This window comes from Betta splendens, chromosome 22, assembly GCF_900634795.4.
Source record: "Betta splendens chromosome 22, fBetSpl5.4, whole genome shotgun sequence".
NCBI lineage: Eukaryota > Metazoa > Chordata > Actinopteri > Anabantiformes > Osphronemidae > Betta > Betta splendens.
This window is the reverse complement of record NC_040900.2, coordinates 10,194,280-10,212,818: the sequence shown is the minus strand read 5'-3', so window position 1 is coordinate 10,212,818 and position 18,539 is coordinate 10,194,280. Positions and strand designations below refer to the sequence as shown.

General features: G+C 40.9%; 1 protein-coding gene across 5 annotated transcripts in view; it reads left to right on the top strand.

The window, feature by feature from the left end:
• Positions 1–2,399: 2,399 nt before the first annotated feature.
• LOC114848042 (palmitoyltransferase ZDHHC14-like) overlaps positions 2,400–18,539 on the top strand; it is a 30,525-nt gene continuing 14,385 nt past the window's right edge. Inside the window, exons 1-3 of one of the 5 annotated variants that reach the window (XR_003784339.3) lie at positions 2,400–2,921; positions 3,439–3,733; positions 12,612–12,772. Coding sequence is in view for 4 of the 5 variants with exons in the window: in XM_029138162.3 (XP_028993995.1) it covers positions 3,492–3,733; positions 12,612–12,772 (403 nt within the window). In the remaining variant the exon portion in view is untranslated. Of the gene's footprint in view, positions 2,922–3,018; positions 3,135–3,438; positions 3,734–12,611; positions 12,773–18,539 lie in introns of those variants that run through there. The other 4 variants (XM_029138162.3, XM_029138161.3, XM_029138159.3 and 1 more) reach the window with 4 other exon arrangements.

Below are 18,539 nucleotides of genomic sequence, written 5' to 3'. Positions count from 1 at the left end.
CGAAAATCTCTGCCTCGCTGACAGCTACATTCTCCCTGACTTAAGAACGATCTCCAGCATCAGAATCCAAGGAAGACGTGTTGAATGAGCACAGCTGCCAACAGCCCATTTTCACTGTTCACTACTCCCTCTTAATAGAGTCCTGTTTGTTTTTGCCCAGAATGGTCCCTTCCTGTTTAGCTCATATTTGACGTTTTCGTTCTCTTCCTTCGCCAGGGGAAATGTGGGCATAATAATATTGAGTGCTATTTTAAGCTGCCTTCAACAATAGCATTCCTGAGGTTGACGACGCAGGCTCAATAATAGTCTCATCGCAGTTTGGGTTTCAAAGAATGATGGCTTTCGTGGCTGCCCAGAGCCACAGAGAGTCTGCTTCATCTTAATAAAATCTTCCCAGCACCTTCAAATTAATTCAGCACGCCTGAGAGGTGGTTAACGGTTTGATTCATTTCTAACTAAAGCACTTTTTTTTTCGTTGCATGTTGTAAACACAGACTCCAAGTGTTTTGAATTTCAGCCTGTCATTTACAGTTTGGAAGGAAAGTGGGTTGCTGTACTTTTTTTGGTACTGGGAGATGCGTTTCACGTGGGCAGCCAATCGCAGGAGAAAACCTCCCACGCTCCTGTGCCTCTCAGAAGCTGAGTCATCGAGCTCTGACAGGATGGATGTGGTCGCTAAAAGGGGGCCGTCATTGGTTACTGCTTGCCTGGGTACCCGACCATCCTGCCTTCCGCTAACGTAGGTAGATGAATGACTACAGGGTAAAAACAAAATAGACTGCACTGACCTTTCTAGTAATGTGTGCTACAAGTGCGTGATGTAGCAGTGTTGTGTGTTTACTAAATCTGCTGTAGTTGCATCCAGTCGGTGTTGCTGTAGTGAGTACATCAGCCTCTCGATGAGCACTTGAGCTCACTAATGTTCTTTCCTCCCGTCCGGCTTTCTAAATGAACCTATATTCTCTGTATGAGGCCTTGGCAGGAAGTGATTTAGCCATGTGTTGGTCTAGGATTCAGGCTCAAAGAGCCTATCATGTCCACCCGTTTTCTAACACAAACATGGCTTCAACCATATGTCATCACTGAGTTCTACAGTTATAGAAATGGCTCGATGGCGTACAGATGATAAACAATGATTGAAAACATCCTCAGCCTTCCAAAAGTTTGACTGAAGCATGTGCAACTTGTTGGCTGCACATGCCCTGCAGTGGCAGCCAGTCCTGCTCTCAGTCAGATAGCAGATGCATGAAACGACCTTCAACTGGGACAACTTCCTGTCTGTGCGTGACCACCAAAAGAGGCTGTATAATCCACTCACTCTATGTATGTTTACGTGTTTCAAAAACAGTAGTGTTATGTCATACAAGTCATTTATTAGTACACCCTAAAGATACTATAAGAATTGATCTTTGCATGTTGTTAGATTATAAACAATTAATAAGTCATCTTGCATTGAGCAGCCAGACTTCTTTCAAAGAAAGTGGATAATTGTGCAGCTGTGGGAGTGAATGAGCTTAACCCCCCCGGGGGAGTTCAGAGATAGATGAGCAGGGGGTGCGTGTGTGTGTGTGTGTGTGTGTGTGTGTGTGTGTGTGTGTGTGTGTGTGTGTGTGTGTGTGTGTGTGTGTGTGTGTATGCGCGCACTCGGGTTGAAAAGGGGAACAGAAAACCATACTTGCTACAGATCAAAGCATGAGCTATGAAGTGTTTTCAATTTGTGTCTGTTTTCCGTTGACAAGACCTAATACTGTTCCCAGTTACCAAAGCATTTACTGCCAATAAGAACATTTGTTTTGTCAGTCTTTCATTCCATTATAATTTAGATTCATGTTCTGTAACGTTAGTGACTGTCCTAATGATGCCTAACAAGGCATCATGTGTATACTGTTATCAACTAATGCAGTATGTGGTTTCATATTCCCACAACAGTTGATTAGATAATTATTAAATTTGCATGGGTTAAAAATCCTACAAAAAACCTAATTTATTTGACCTATCAACACTTTTGTAGCGTGCGGTCTGGTGGAGATGCTTTTGTTGCACTGGGACATCCAATTACGAGCCTGTGGCCAAGTATTTTAACTTACTTATAGTTTCGTTTTTGATTCTTTCCTTTTCTTCCTTCTTCTTGACTGCTGTGTCTTACTTTTGTAAAGCTGAGGCTGAGCTGAGCCAAGGAACCCTCAAATCCAGTCAATTCTCTAGCAACCATCTTTATAAAAACAATATTAACAAAACAATGTGGGTGATACATGCTTCTAATTGAGCGGAAATAAAACTTAGGTCCGCTTTGAGGCCAGGTGCCCCCGCCCACCCAAGGCCTCCCCTGGACACGCCCGTGCGGACAGACAGCACCCCCGCGCGCGCCTGTAGGTCCGCGGACCACGGTTTGGGAGCGCGTTTCTTATCGTCTCGCCGCCCGTGTGCGCCTCCTCGGTGCTGACTGGAGCCTGGGAGCAGGGGGAGGAGCCTGCGGGGAGGCTGCTCCGCTCCCATGTTGATGTTTGTTGTTTGTGAGGGTGGCAGCTCTGTGTGGACGGGGGCACGATGTGAACGGAGGCTGCTCGACGCTCACCGGGGACCGCTGCAACTTCTCCCCCGCCCCGACGCTGGGACCGAAGCCCGTCGACGCGCGTTCACCGTCGGCTGCAACGCCGAGCTCGTCGCGTCTTCTCCGAACGGCAGCCGCTCAGGATGCCGGAGCTCGCCTGAGAGCGCCCCGCCGCGCTGTCGTCTCCGGAGCCCCCCTCGTTTTTTTCCCCACACGGTCACAAACTAAACATTTCCCTCCGAAACTTGTAAAAATGCTCTTCTTCGTTGTGTCTTCGGCTCGTAACAAACCTGGATAACGAGCGGAGTAGCTACGTGACGACACCCCCCGCCGCCGCTTCCACCGCCGCCGCCACGACGACTTTCCCTCGGTAAGGCAGCGCTTCTACTGTCGCTCCCACACACAAACGCAGCGCGGGACGTGGAGCCTCCGCCTCGGCGGCGCGAGGCGTCCGTCAGCGCAGACGAACACGACGACTTACCGCCGTCGTTTCTGCTCCTCTGGGGCGCCGCGGCCGGAGATACGGCAGCGAGGAGTGTGGTTCCGTTCGGCTAACGTGCTAACGTAGCCGTTAATTTCACAAGTTGGGTAACGTGCTAGCGTTAACTTACCAGACATCTCGGCAACCTGCTAACCGCGTTAGCTTTAGCAGCGTTTACGTTCCGCTTCTCTAGAGCGCTAGCTAGGCTGTGGAGTTAGGCGCTAAGTTAGCTAGCTTCCTTGTACTATACTATACTTTTAAGTAAATGTGATTGTCAACTGGATACTTTTAATAACAGGTAGTACGTGTTACACTTTAACAAACTTTTCTCCGCCTGCTCTCAGCCACACGCATTCCTTTGAAAAGTTGCAAACCTGTTTGCTCAACTGTGCTGTTTCCCTTCCAGCGGCACATCTGCCCCGGGATTTATCCAGCTGTGGGGACCGTAATCGGCGCTTCATGCATCTCGGGGTGTCTGAGTCCATGAGAGAGTGCGAGTACAGCCAAATCAGCACTCGCAGCTCCACGCCAATGGAGACCCCTTACAAGAAACGGACCCCAAAGAAGAAGAAGTGGGAGTCCTTCCCTGGTCGGAATAAATTTTACTGCGATGGGAGGATTATGATGGCCAAGCAGACAGGGGTTTTCTACCTCACCCTTGTCCTCATTCTAGTCACCTGTGGACTTTTCTTCACATTTGAGTGAGTATGCTTTGTGCTGTTTCTATCTTTGTAATGCCATCTGCTTCGCAACACATTGACGCTGTGGATTAAGGATTTGCCTCAGATGTCCTAAGTTTAGATATAGGTTAGTTATGTCACCCGTGTCACTGTGGAGTGGGTGTTTTTCCTGTGGTCTCCCAAAGTTTGGAGAGAGGGTGGGGTGTCTGCAGGAAGTGGTTTGGTGATGGTTGGTGAACAAAACAAAGTACACAAAAGTTGTGTTTCTTTTAAGGCCGATTGCAGAGAGAGAGTGCAGCATCCTTTTCCTTTAAATAGATATAGACTTCCCATGTTTTCTAAGCGTTGCATGCTGTATGCAGAATAGGTGGACATTTACATAGGCAGTATTCAGGACTAAACATCAACTTTACTGTGCCCTTGAGCAAGGCACCCAGTCGTGACCAGCTGAAGAGCTGGTGAACTCTAGCTGACCCATTTATGTTTTGTTTGTGCTTTTATTCTGTCAGCGCGGTAAGTAGATGCTTACATTACACTCCTTGTTTTACAGTTAAACATCTATCTCACCGTAGAACAATGTGGCAGTTTTTGCGGTACAGGCAGTAAAGTTAGACGCTGCTCGCCTATGCTTGCTATTTGCACCCCCTTAATCACAGTCCCTCTCCCCAAAGGAGCTGTCTGTCTTTCTCCCACTATTAGAACAACCTGTAATCATCAGGCACCATGTTTCTTCTTCTATGTCTTGCACATCCTTTCATCTTCACCCCATCCTGTATGTTGTAATGCATCGTACTGTGACTGAACTTGCACGATACAGCATGTAGACACAGACCCTGACCTGAGCACAGCCAGCACTGTAGCACACCACCAGAGATAATGCGTTGTCTCTGTCATTAGTCCGAAGTAATCACTTTGTCATCTACCATCTGAGGAGCTCCATCTATGCTAGATAAGAAATCCTGCTCCATCATGAGATTTGTTGCTCAGTTGGACACTTTTATCAGGCTAAAGTGCCTCAGAGCCAGAGAAAGCTTAATAGGCAAAACCTGTGCAGAGGTTGATGGTTGCTGTTCAGTATCTGAACTGTAAAGATAGTCTATAGCATACGCTTACTGGACACTTTGTTCAGTACACTTAAAGAGTCAAATGCAGGGCCATAAATCTAGCATTTGTGAACATAGTTTTGTACAAATGTACCTAATATTATGACAGTTGAATGTGTGTGAGTTCTATGGCACCAACTCTAAGGTAAACAAAGCTGTGACTTCATGTTTGTGTGTGTACTTCATTGTCTGCTTATGTAACAAGGAACATTTGGCCACTTGATATGATATGATATGATATGATATGATATGATATAATATGATATGATATGATATGTATGTGTGTGCTACTATTACTCAACTTTACATATGACTGATAATTGACTAATCATTGTCTAACCATAATCAAGTGGATTTTAAAAGCAACCGGCTGCAGCTTTTTGACATTTTATAAACCAACCAGTAATTGAAAATTAAATCACACTCTGGTTTTACATCTCTAATATAAAAATGTGTTTATTGACCACTATATCTAATTAATCAATGGGCTGTATAAATATGACTAGTTTAAAGTACATTTCTTGTGTGTTCTACTCCAAATGATTCCCAGTTGGGTTTTTCTGCCTGTGTGTGAAGTCAGATGTGCTGCTACATGTCTATCAGCAGTGACCTCTGGACCACTCCATCTTTCAGCTTTGTATCATCTCAGCATAGATACATTAACTTAACCTGTGTCCAAAGGGCACTCCAGGCTCATCTCTCCATCTCACTTTACTTAATTTCTGTTTTATTTTAGTTAAGTCCATTACAACTCCAAAGTCTCCCTCTTGTCCAGCACCAACATAGAGAATATCAAATGATACCTCTGTCCACCCGGCCCCCTAGATAGTTTATCTTCCACACCATGACTATTCACTGAGCCCGGCCCAGTGTACGGTCTTGTGTCTGTTGTGACTAAAGGGACATTTCTCAGGAACACCATTATACCACAAAGCCACTTTTCAGCTGAGCACTGTCGTCCCTGATCAAATGTCCATGCCTCCAGGCTCACTGAGTCCTCCTGACTCCCCCCCCCCCCTTTCTCTCTCTTTCTCCCTCTGTCTCTCTCTGTTTCCCCTCCTACCCCCATCAGCTGAAAGGAGACATTTATCGGACAGGGCGATAGTCAGCAGACCTGCACATTGGCTTCTGTTGTCATTAACTGTAATGCGTTTCGATTAGATGTGTTTTTCTATCCGTACTTGCCAGTTGTCAGTATAGTGGAGAACAGCTCTTCATTTAGTTTGTAAGTGCTTATTCTTCTGTCTCGTAAATTCCCTTTGTATCTTATTAAGGTATTCTAAATTAGCCCGTGGCATGATCACACCTTGTCCATATTTGTCTGTTGAATCCAGGAGCAGTCAACAGATGGCGAGTGTTTCGGGACAGAGACATGCACGGAACATTTAACAGAAACCTTTCTGCGTATTTGCCCTTGCTTGTTTTCTTTGTATCTGTCTGAGGGGTGCTCATCCAGGCACAATAAGCTGTGTTAGGGACGCACAGATTTTGGTTTGTTTATTATTCTTTTGCTGGCTCCCCCAGACTCCCGTGTGTACTCTTGTTGCACATGTCGCCTTCTCTCCCCTTTGCCTCATAAAAGTTCACTCTGGCAGATGTTTGACGTGTTATGCTCCTCTCTTTGATGTAAAAAGTGATCCTAAGAACCACAGTTTTAGGGCTGATGGAAGGTTAAAATTTGCAATAATATGTAAAAACACTGGTCATCAAGCCTCTGCTATGGCAAGAAGAGAATACCTTACAAAATTTCAAGCTTTTGTCCTATTCTGTCCAGTATGATTTCTTGCAAAGCTGAAGAACTCTTATTTTTTTACAGTGATGTGTTGGTGAATATTCTCAGTCATCCAAGTGAGCTTGTTTGGAGAACAAGTCATCGCATCTGGGACTTCTTTTTATTTTAAGTCAAACTAAGATGAACGGATTGACTGACTATTTCTAGTGATACGATTGAATGTGCTGTGTAGAAACGCTCACATTTATTGATTTGTAAACCTAAAATGCATGTCTGTTGTCATGAAACTTACTGTGCCAAGTCACACTTTCTTTGTAGATGTGTGCTGCACCCCATTTTGGTGATAAAAGAATAGGTTGGGCTTTGATTTAAGTTTCCTGCATGTTTAGTCATGTCAAATTGATGTCTTTCAGTAAAGCCTCTAACCATTTTATTTAATGTGCTTATTGGTAGCAGTGCAGTGTGTCCTGCCTCAGCCTTATAAACTTTGCTGTCTGCGCAGAACACAAAGACAAGTCACATGTATCAACCAAATAACTTTATTAATGATATTTTTTTATTACTTTTGAATAGTATCAGTATGAATTATGAACTGTCTCTCCTAATGTCAAACTTCAAAAGACACGTTAAATGGACGGGCTTTGAACACTAGCACTAAGAGTGGTGTGGGAGCTGTCACAGAACAGTCTTAAACACTGAAAGATGAAGTGAGTCAGTGACTCTGCTGATTCAAATGCCCATTTTCTAAACCAATTTAGTTTTAAACCTTTTACAGTCACCAGTTCAACAGTTGTTGTTTCTACCTGTAGGTAATCCTGGCAGCTCAGAGGTATGAGAAGCTCACGAGGAAACACACTTGGATAACATAACTGATTTAAGCTGGTATAATAATGTTTGGTCCCGTGTTTAATAAAATGGCCAATTGCAGAGACTGTAAATAGACGTGCATGCTGAGGTCAAGGCTTTAAAATTGTTTTCTGAAGTGAATAAAGTATTTCTACTTAGAAAGCCCTATGTCAGAGATTCCCCAGGCAATGTATCGTCATTCAGAAAATACAATGAGGCTTGCAAGTCTCTTCATCAGGCCCAACATGCAATCTTGTAGCTGCCCCGTGATGCCACGAAGAATACTAACATGAAATAATAGGTCGGCTTCAGGTTATAAAGCAGACAGCGGTAAGTATGAAAAGAGATGAGCGTTACTCTCGTCAATGAATGTTTTGATTGCCATACACTTACATTTATTTAATGACAGCTGTAATGACAACCAGGATTTAAAGACCAAAACTGATGACAGCGTAGTTTCAGCCATGACATATAAAGAATGCCTTTAATTTAGTAAACAGTCTCAATCACATGCCCAATCTGAAAGCACAGAGTCTTGTTTTCCTTTTAACCAACAGTTTGCATAGCCCCTCTTGAATGTATATGGGTACAAAGATAGCCGGTTTGCACTAGTCATCTGTTCATATAGCCATCTGCTGTCAGTCAGCATAAACGTGACACAGTTGTGTTATCTTTATTTTTTATTATCTGCATTGACCTGCTACCATATACCTTTGCCCATTCAACATAAATATATTTACCTGTCTTGCAAAGCATTTTCAATTCAGGCATGTTGGACTTTACTAATATTACTTGTTAACATATTGAATTAAAAAAAAAAAAAATTCAATTTTATTTAAAGATAGCAATATGACATTATATGACTGTTTTAAGTTTACTACAAATATCAAATAAATGTTTAGAATTAGTTTCTTACAGGAGATCTGTCAGAGATTTTCAGACCGATGTCTGATTCGCTGTGGGAGCATGAGCGGATCTGTCACCAAGCTGACCTGGTGTCATACTTGTCTGCTTGCGTTCTGTAGCATGATTTCTCTCCATGACAAGTTCAAAGCCTGTGGTCAACCGTGCACCCACTTAGTCACAGCCTTTCCTTGCTGGCACATCCACTCCCAGTGCTAAGGGTAATTGAATGCAAGGTGGATGTTGGAAGGTTATGCTTTCAGATTTGTAAGGTATCCACGTGCACATGTGGCCACTGCAGCCATGCCCTCACTGCTGTCTGAAAGGTGATAGGCAATCATGACCTAAAAACAAAGCTTTTGAAAGACACTTTATTTTATAGCACAGAGGAAGGTTCATGTTTGCCATTAAACCAATTAAAAACGTTATGGAAGGTTAAAGTATTGTACCCATATTGCTCAGATGAATAATGTGTCTTTGGGATCAGTGCCTGCAAATCCATTTTTGGTCAATGTCAAACACATTTTAAACACATTACCATATTTGATGTTGCATTAGCGTGAAGTAATATCTCTAGGTGAATTATGTCTTTTTAACCAAGTACTGAGGACAACTGGAGAGATGGATCCTAGTGTGCTGGAGGATGAATGAGCTTTATTAGTTCATTTTCTTTGTTTTGCCTAACCTTTCATTGCTATGATTAACAAAAGTTTTATGGATGAAGAAAATAAACAAGGATCTTTTAACACTGAAAAAATGAACATTGAACAATACCGAGTGAATTGAGTTTCATATGCTTACATCAAGCAGAGATAAAAGTCCCAAAAGCTTAACTCCCAGCTGAGTTTTGACACACTGGTTTTCATTATAAGAGGATTTTGTGGGAAATGTGATAACAGTAATCTGGATTGGATTATTGTTGAGATTAGCTCACCCTTTGGGAGGCAAAGGCATAAGAAAACCTAGGTAGGTAGACCCCAAAGAGGAAGCAAGATTATCTTTAGAACTCTGTGAAAATGTTAAGAAATCTGATTTTAGGACAGAACTTTTAATTTTAACCTCTAAAGGGGGTGGGGGTGAGATGTGTTTGTGTTCTATTCTATTCTTAGTCATAATTTTAAGGCAGACTGTTAACTTTGTTTTATATACATAAATTAAGTACCTGTTAAAATTGGCAGAAGAAAATGCAATAGCTTTAAATGCAAAACTATACAAAGACCTGATTGACTGTATATAAAACATTGCCCACGTAAGTTTTAAACGTCATTGCTGGCTCTGTGGACCAGACTCAACAATAATCCTGTTCTTACCCTCATCAGTTAAAATGCGTTGAATCCCTAAATTTAACAAATCTTGACTTGTCTCTGTCTTGAAAGTCTTCATTTCTTTTTTTTTTCTTCCTTGGAGGCTTCAGCTCACTCATCTTGTGGCTGTTTCCAGGGTAACCACATTCTCTTTCGAATTTGCCATGTCTGACACCGGTTAATGTTTGTCTCTATGGCAACGAAACCCCCAAAGTCCCAGTTAGATTTAAGATGTAGTATCAGACTAAAAGGGAAATGAAGATATAATTTTGGAGAGTTTTGGCCTCTTGAAATTGCTCATGTTCTTTACCACTGTTTTTTTTTTTTCATTTCTGGGTGATTGTCTTCCTGTGAGGGAACTGACCAGGCAAGTACTTGCCTATATGCTGCTCATCCATGTATCTATTGATCCTTGTCTAAAAGACAGACAGGCTGATGTAGCATCTATCCTCTGCCTGTAATGGCTTCAGTGTTTAATCTCTGCACATTTGTACCAACCTGTCACTCTTCATCACACTTGACTGCCTTTTTCACCATCTTCCTGATGTGACACAGCTTCTAAGACAGAGGGAGCAGCATGTGCCTTTCTCTCAGCTTTCCCCCTCACCATTTGGCACGTGACAAGTTTTTAAATTAAAAAAATGGTTTGTTTGTTTTTTAGGAAAGAAATGTTTTAAATTTTGCTTGCAGAAAGATAAACTTGCAAACAGTCAGAGAATTTCTGTGATTCTGTAGCTCTGAATGACTTTCAGTAATATTTGACTTTGAATGAGGAGATTGACTTTGTAGTGAATCTTTCAAACTGTTCATATTTGGCTCTCTTTCTCAAGGCCAGTCAAGCTTTTTACAACTGTAGTAATTTCCCATTAGCACATCTAATTGGTGTATTCATTAATGTGATGTGTGACCAATCAAACAGAATGGAGGACAGACTGAATAGGTAGATGAAAGGATGGCATCTAAAGAAAGGCCAGACACTTTATTTTCAGAGGCAGATGTAGATAAGAGGTTTATGATGGTACGATGTAGCTACACCAGTGTGTTTATATTATAAATTTGAGAGTTAAACTGGTTTGTGCAGCTAGTAGATGTTTGCATGGAATTTTAATAAGCAAGAGCAACAGAGCTGTGTTCTGTTTAAAAAGTAAAAGTCAGTTTTGGAACATTATACACAGAAAGATGTGTGTGCAGCAATGCCCCAGGCAAAGATATGCTCTGAAGTAGAATTCGGTTTGAGGACACAGTGCTGGAAGGTGTTGCTCTGTCCTTCTTCTTCCATAATGCCCAAAGCTTGGAAAAAATCACAAAGCCCTGAAGGCTGTGAAATGAAAGTCCTTAGTGCCTAACATGGTTTGTGTATATGTTATTAGTACAATGACTTTGGGAAGTCCAGGCAAATTATAAATGGGAGAAAGGTTTGTGTAGCACACGTTGTCTTACCTGCAGCTCCCTGTTGATGTTACGGACTCAAGTGTCAAGAAGCAAGTGTCTGATTCAAATGTGGTTCATAATCTATGCTACATAAGCAATAGTTTTTCCTTACTGAACCCCCCCCCCCCCTTTAGTAAGTAAGCCAAACTCACAGACCAAATGTATTGTCAATTAAGGGCAATGCCAGCTTTTTGTCTTCTACAACAACAAAAATTGTTCAGGTGAAAGCAGAGGGCTTGTGCAGATTTGCTAAAACTCATGTAGCACGGATTAGGAAATCAAAGGAAATGCTTCAGCTCAGTATTGAGAGAATGTTGGTCTGCATACATTGGTGGACCCCAACATGGAAAGTCTAAATATAGCTTGGCTTCGTTTATCTGTTTAACTGGCCTTGGCGTAGATCAGCGGATGTAACTGCCCACCCAAGGTTTTACCATCTGAAAGCCAGTAAGATGGTGAAATAGCTATTTATCTATCTATCTCTCTCTCATCTCTCTGTCTACCCCTCTGTCTATCCCTATCTCTCTCTATCTATCTTTCTCTATCTCTCTCTCTCTCTCTTATCTCTCTCTCTGTCTATCTCTCTCTCTCTCTATCTATATATCTATATAAAAATGTTTTTTTTACTTAAATTGAATACTATTCCTAACAACCAGCTCCACCTGAGATTTTAGATTTGATTGAATGAAATAATTTAGCTGCCACAGACTTGCAAAGACTTATTTTACTTAAAGTCCTCTTACTAAATCATTTGATAAACATGTATCTTTGTAATTCAGATAGAGAAAACTTGTCATTTACTAAATCTGTTTGGCCTTTGGACCCCGCATGGGACTAAATGATGGATGGATGGATGGATGGATGGATGGATGGATGGATGGATGGATGGATGGATGGATGGATGGATGGATGGATAGACGGACGTTTGGCTTTTGGCACTTGCATTTAATACAGAACCAGATGTAGAGCCTTTGTATAAACACAGATTTTACTGAAAACCGCAACTTAACTGGTAGTAGTGCTTGCCATTCCTCAACATCCACCAAAACATATGGCTTCCACATGTTAATTTAATTCCACTAGAATGTCACCTCTCTGCTGACCCCAAACCCAATCCAGCTAAATGGGATGTAGCAGCCTATGCCCCACCCCTGTGGGACTAAATGTGATAATTGTAATAGCCACCTGCGCTGTTGAGCGTTTAATAAGATTATGCCAAATCGTCTCATTAGAGGAGATTACAACAGAGGGGCTGACCCATAAGCGTGTCCCTGTTTGTCTGTTAAAGGGTTATATCCACTTATCTGTCATTAATACGTGATGAGCTGCAGGTATTACCACTTTATAAACTTAAGCACTTGCCTCAACTGACTTTCAGTGTTTGTTCGCTCAGACACTGTGCTATACCAGTGTTTATAATAAGAGGAGTAGTTTGTTTTTGTTTGAACAACAAATTCCCAGAACTCTGTCAATTTGCATTTGTTTTTTTGGATATGCAGTCTTGTTCTGGTTAATCAGTAAACTATGTGTTGCTTGTGACTTATTCATGTGTATTTCTCCATTTCTGCCTGTGTTACCAGTTGTCCATACCTGGCGCTGCAGTTGACCCCGGCCATCCCAGTAATAGGGGGTGCACTCTTTCTGTTTGTACTGGGGACGCTGCTGAGAACCAGCTTCAGTGACCCAGGGGTGTTGCCCAGGGCCACCCCAGATGAAGCAGCTGATCTTGAAAGACAGATAGGTAAGACTGCTCTGAAAATGTTTATTTGGCTGCCTTTTGCATGTTTGATCCATTGATGTGATGATGCAAATTGTGACATGCAAAATGAAGTATTAATGACTGGAAATGACCATGTTCTCTACTTTTGTTTGAAAGTATTAGATATGTGTACATTAATCAAATCCGTGTTATTTAGAGCCTTTTGAGCCACTTTTTAAAATATGGCTGTTGCTCACGTTTCTAGCATTTTGATAACTGTCCCAAAACCCCACACCAAGCTTTGTTTCTGTGTTTTTCACAGAGAAGTGATTTTGAGACTCCACTCGTCCTTTGAGACCTCTAGCAGGCAGCAGCTTCCTTTGACAGTACTTTAGCTGACTGGAGTCTTGCATTCTTTTTTTAGCCAATTCTGTATCTGTGATGTTTTGATCTTCTGAAGGGGGTAGTTAGTTTTTAATTTGTCTGATCATGAATCATTTAAAAGTGATTAGCCTTAACATGTGAACAGTATCTGCAAATTGATTTTCTTGCATAAACCTGTGATTGAGATAAACTCACTCGAGAGTCATCAGAATGCACTTCACTAAATTGGGTGAAACTCGAGATGATCTCATCTTTTGCACAAATGAGTTCCATGCCACTAATTAGCTTTTCTTAAGAAAAAAGAAATGACAAAGACAAAGAGAATGTCGTGAATTCTTTTGTCCTTAAATTCTTCGTTTGAAACATTTTCTCGGATCACCTTGTTAGTTCTTATCACCTAATTATTTTTGGTTTGTTACTCTAAAAGGGTTTCTTTATGCATAAGGTCTTGTTAAATTTCTAGTTATTTCTTTCTCTTCCACCTAGTCTGTAGTGCTGCTCTACAAATTTGGTGAAATACTGCAGCTACTTTTACCAAATGGCCTTTGGTTTACTTTTCCAAGGGTACTCATTTGATGTAAAATCTGACTCGTAAACTGTATTTTGATTACTTCAGAATCTAATTTTGAAAAGGGAAAGGTAAAACTGGTGAATGACTCAATTACCAACATCCCTGCCTCAACTGTAGCTTGCAGTGAGTCATTGTAAACCAATGACTACAGCTTGTGATGCACTGTTTTTATATTATGTTGTATTACGTTCAAGTGAAAATTGCAATCATAGAAGTTATACAACTAATGAAAAAATGTTTTAAGTCTGGTTAAAGTTTAATCTTTGCCTAAATACACCTTTAGTGGAGAAGGAGCGTGTATCATGGCAAAATTTTTAATTATAATTGAGCCAGTTTAGCAACCCACCAGTAAATTGTTGACTTGCCAGTCTCCAAAGTGCCCTGTGCCTAGATGAATTATCACCACTTTAGTGAAAGATTTTACTTTTTACACCACTCTCTCAAAGTCTTGGTCCTTTTTATTTAGAATGTGTAGCTTCTTTTTCCCAGTGATGGTACTTGTTGTGCTTCAAGCCACTGGGGGCCCATTAAACAAACTCTGGACTGGCATAATTAATCTCATTAGGAGCTTTTGAAGGGAAGGTAGAGTACAGGGCTTGGAGCACTGGGCTGAAACAGTATGAAGCACTATTACCACTTTCATTTTTTATGCTTTTCTTTCTCAAGAATAAACAAATTAAAGACTGGAAATATGAACAGCATTGGCCCATATACCACCCCGCATTTTTCAGGACAGTCTTGGTATAGTCAAATATTTCATGTCAAGTTGATTGCCTGGTGCCAGGAGGTAAAATGGTCATATGGATAAGACTGTCAAAGAACAAATATTGCTTTCTATAACAGGTATTAATTTTGGGTAATTTATTAATAACTTTTATGGTCAAATAGTTTCTCTCACTTTATTGATCAGGTTTTTGTTTGCACTAACAGGAGACATGCAGGTTAGGACAAGTTGCACCAAAATCATTTAGAAGTGGAAAAAATGCATTGTGTAGTGCCGTGTAGCTGAAGCTGACGTCTTTGTAGTGCTTTTGAAACATTGCCATTGAGTTCTATGGCTGCAGTAAGACTAAAAACCTTACTCTTTCTGCCATTAAAGATCCCGTTGTGCTTCAATTGAAGGATCCTGACTTGTATTGGTAAAACAACCTGTCTTCACTGAGAATAGCATGTGACGTTAATACACATAGTTCAGTAGATTTATATAATTTATATTATAGATTACGCACAGGGAGAGGTCATGATTGTGTTTTGATACCAAATCCTGCAAATGCTTACAATTATTTTCTTTAAATAGATATATGTTGTTTGGTTATTTCCTGCTGGTGCTGTTTGTTCTCATGTTGCTTTCTGTCTGTCAGACTCCATCAGTCTCTTCAGCTCAGTGTCTCTCTACGAACACAACCCTGCTCTCTATTTCCATTCAAACATCCTTCATTCTTGTCTTCCTTTGTCTGGTTCCTTTGTCTAGGCCTGTGCAGTTCTGTTTGGTGCTAGCAGTGGCGTGGCAGCTTGACTTGCAAGGCATTAGTAGCACATCTGTAAGCTCTTAGCTTGCTTATCCAACTCCATCCTAAGCGCAAACACTGAGCACTCTCACAGCGTCGTCCAGGGGAAAACCCTTTTGCCTGTCTCATACCATGTCTCACCACGGTGGTTCAAATACATTGTGAAGTTGTGAAAAAGTTTAGAATATCTGCTTTCAGGTCATGCATTCATGCTTGTAGTGGTACAGTACTCCTCCTCTTTTACGTACAATAAAACTTATATCACAGTTTCTTTTGACCATGACATCTGCTTTTACACCTATTTTACACCTATGTCAAAATTATAAGGTAGCACTTGACAGTCATATGAAAATTGACCTGAACTTGCTAAGCCTATGTTCTTGAGCTGTGTTCGCCATATGCTTAGTCACTTTTCTGTTAACAGCTGTTTATTTGTCAAACGAGATTTTCATACACTCAAGTAGACATTACAGCTCAAATATTGTTTTGTGTGACAAATTTATTTATTACATCCTCAGTTGTAAGATGCACCCAACCTAATTATTTGTGCAGTTTTTTGGAAAAAAAAATGCTGCCTAAAGCCAAAGATTGTATCCTTTTCAAACCGACTGATAAATAAAGGATGTTTTCCTGTTGAATTTCAACATTGCTCGGTTTTGACACCACTCCTATTGATCTGTTTACTGAATAATGTAGACTTTAATGTGTGTACACTGTGAGACATCAAGGTCTCTCATCTTTCCTGTACTTCAGGAGGGGAAGCTGATACCTAGGCCTACACTGCCAGCACTGTGAGCAGATAGCTGCTGTTTGTCAAAAGCTTTAGTCCTCAGCCGAACGTGAAAAACCCAGCTGAAGCAAAATCCAATACACCATGTTTTCCACATTATGCAAAACTTGAATGATAAAAATGAGACGTCTAGTTTAGGGGTTTGTTGTGTCGTGCTTTACTCCTAATGCAGCAGAAACATTATGGACATGCAACAAAGAGTGAGGGGTCAGGAAAGATAGCGGCTTTGTTGTTTATTCATCCTACAAATGGAGACGAGGCTTGATTTCTTTTTAGTGTGCCACATTTGATATCTGTGCATGTCTGCCTGCCTGCCCAATATGTCAGGACTAGACAGGCTGGCATCAGTTCAGCTACCACATGCCAAATCCAAAAGACTCTGTGAAGCATTAATCAGAGTGAGAGATGGTCAGAGCTGCCCGTTTCCTTCCTTCACCTAATATGGTCCCAGCTAGCTGGAGAATGTCAGGGAATCTTCACAGGTTTTTTTCAAGCTGCCAGTCTGACTCAAGGCCAGCAAAGCGAATAGATTTTAGAAAGCGTACATTTTGGACTGCAGGAGGAGGGATGGGCACATCGGTAGAGCATGCAGCGACTAGCATGACACCAATCTTAAGTCTGCATGGGTGGTTTTGTTTTTTGGTTGGCATCCAGTCAGAGTTGTAGGAGTTGTTCCCTGACTCTCCATTTTATGCAGTTCACATTTGAAGTATAAGGAAGTTAAAACGTTGTACCAAGACAACCCTACTGAGTTCTGTGGCAAGATGTTGTAACCAGATAATTAATGTAAACACTAATTGTTAATTCTCTAAAATGTGAGATTTAATGAGATACGTGTCAGTCTCTCTTTTTGGCTTGTTCAGAAAGAAAACCAGGACCTTGATCGCTTGTGTCCTAATTTGATACAATATGAATTTCAGGAACAAAGCTGTTTAACATACATTTTTGTAGATAGTTTAATTTGTTTGGCAAACGCAACTAAAATATTTTGGTTTAATAGTGTCCCTGCTGGAACCTAATATAGATTTAAAAAAGAGATAGAGAGCTTGAGATATTCTTTTAGATGGAAGGTGTCTTAATCACATTAGATACACCTTCCTGTCCCTGTAGTGATAGGACTCTGCTAACATGCCTGTTGGGATTTAACACCTAACGGGTCTGCTTGTAGTATTAAATTTGCAATGGCTCAAGGTACAGTTTAAACTGCCATGGATATAAACCATAAATAGGCTCTTATGATTAGCAGGTAGAACAGGACAAGGTGTTTTAAGGTGATTTGTGTCTTAAGTGTGTCGTTCTTAACCCGTGTTACTTCTGAGATGCTTCAAAATAATTCTGCCCCGACTTCAACAGTAATGTGTCATGCTTGTTTGGCATGTGAAATAGAGAATATGTCAATACTTCATTGGCACTCTAGTCATTGTTGATTCTTTATTTCCTTTTCTTCTTCCTCTCTGTGCAGCCAACCAAGTGAGGTCACATTCATGTCTGACTTCATTGTTAGTGGATGCATAATAAGTAATAGGTGTGCAGCCACAGTGGAAAGGGTGCTCTTATACCAATCCACTTGACATCTCGACTCTTTAATCTATGGCCTGTTTGTACATGGACTTCACCCTGTCCTCTCTAATTATAACTGACAAAGGTGGCATGTCAGCAAGGGAGCACGAGTTTGAGTTCAGGTTGACCTGGAGACATAAGAAAGCAGGTGTCGGATAACCAGTGTACACACCTAAATTTAAAAAAAATAAACTCAATCTTGTTTAAAATGTTTTTTTTTAAGTACAACTTTATCAATATCTATCTTTTGACTTTTTTGCTGAAGGGAACCTTTCTTTATTTAGCATCTTGAAAAACAGCACCCAGGTGTTGCTGGGACATTTAAAGCTTTTCTTATAATCTACCTCTTTGATCATCTTGATCAGGTGATAATTATGTTCTCTTTAAAGTGTCTGAAGAGTAGACGTAGGTACAGGAATAGAGCTGTCTGTTTTACAGGAGCACACAAGGTGGAAAAAAACAGGCAATGGAAAACAAACTTGTGGTGAAGAATGGCCTGGATTAACTGTGAATGCTGATAATTCCTCCTTTAACTGACAACATGTATAGACAGGAAAAGCAGATGATGTGTGCTTTAATACCTGCATGAGTGTAGGTATATAACAATACAAATGCGTGAGCATATTACTTGTGTTTGATTTAGTAACCTTGATCTACTAGTTTTCTGTCTTACTGGCTGTGTTCAGCCTTTTTTTGTTGATATATTCATGCTTTGTTATTACAGGATCAAGGTGTCTACCTGTATTTTTCTGCCTCTAGCTTGCCCAGTACATTAGGCATCCCTGTCCTATGCCTGTATCCCACATATTGAATGTAGTCCAATACAGCCATGTGTTCATCAAAACATTGACTTGTATTTATTATTCACTAATATTTAACTTTTACTTTGTTTTGTATTTTGATTCTGTGTTTTGTTATGCCTGCTCCAGCCATGGTATACACTATTGTGGTTTGTTGCTTATATTTGACTGAACAACGGTTACAAAATCAAATCAA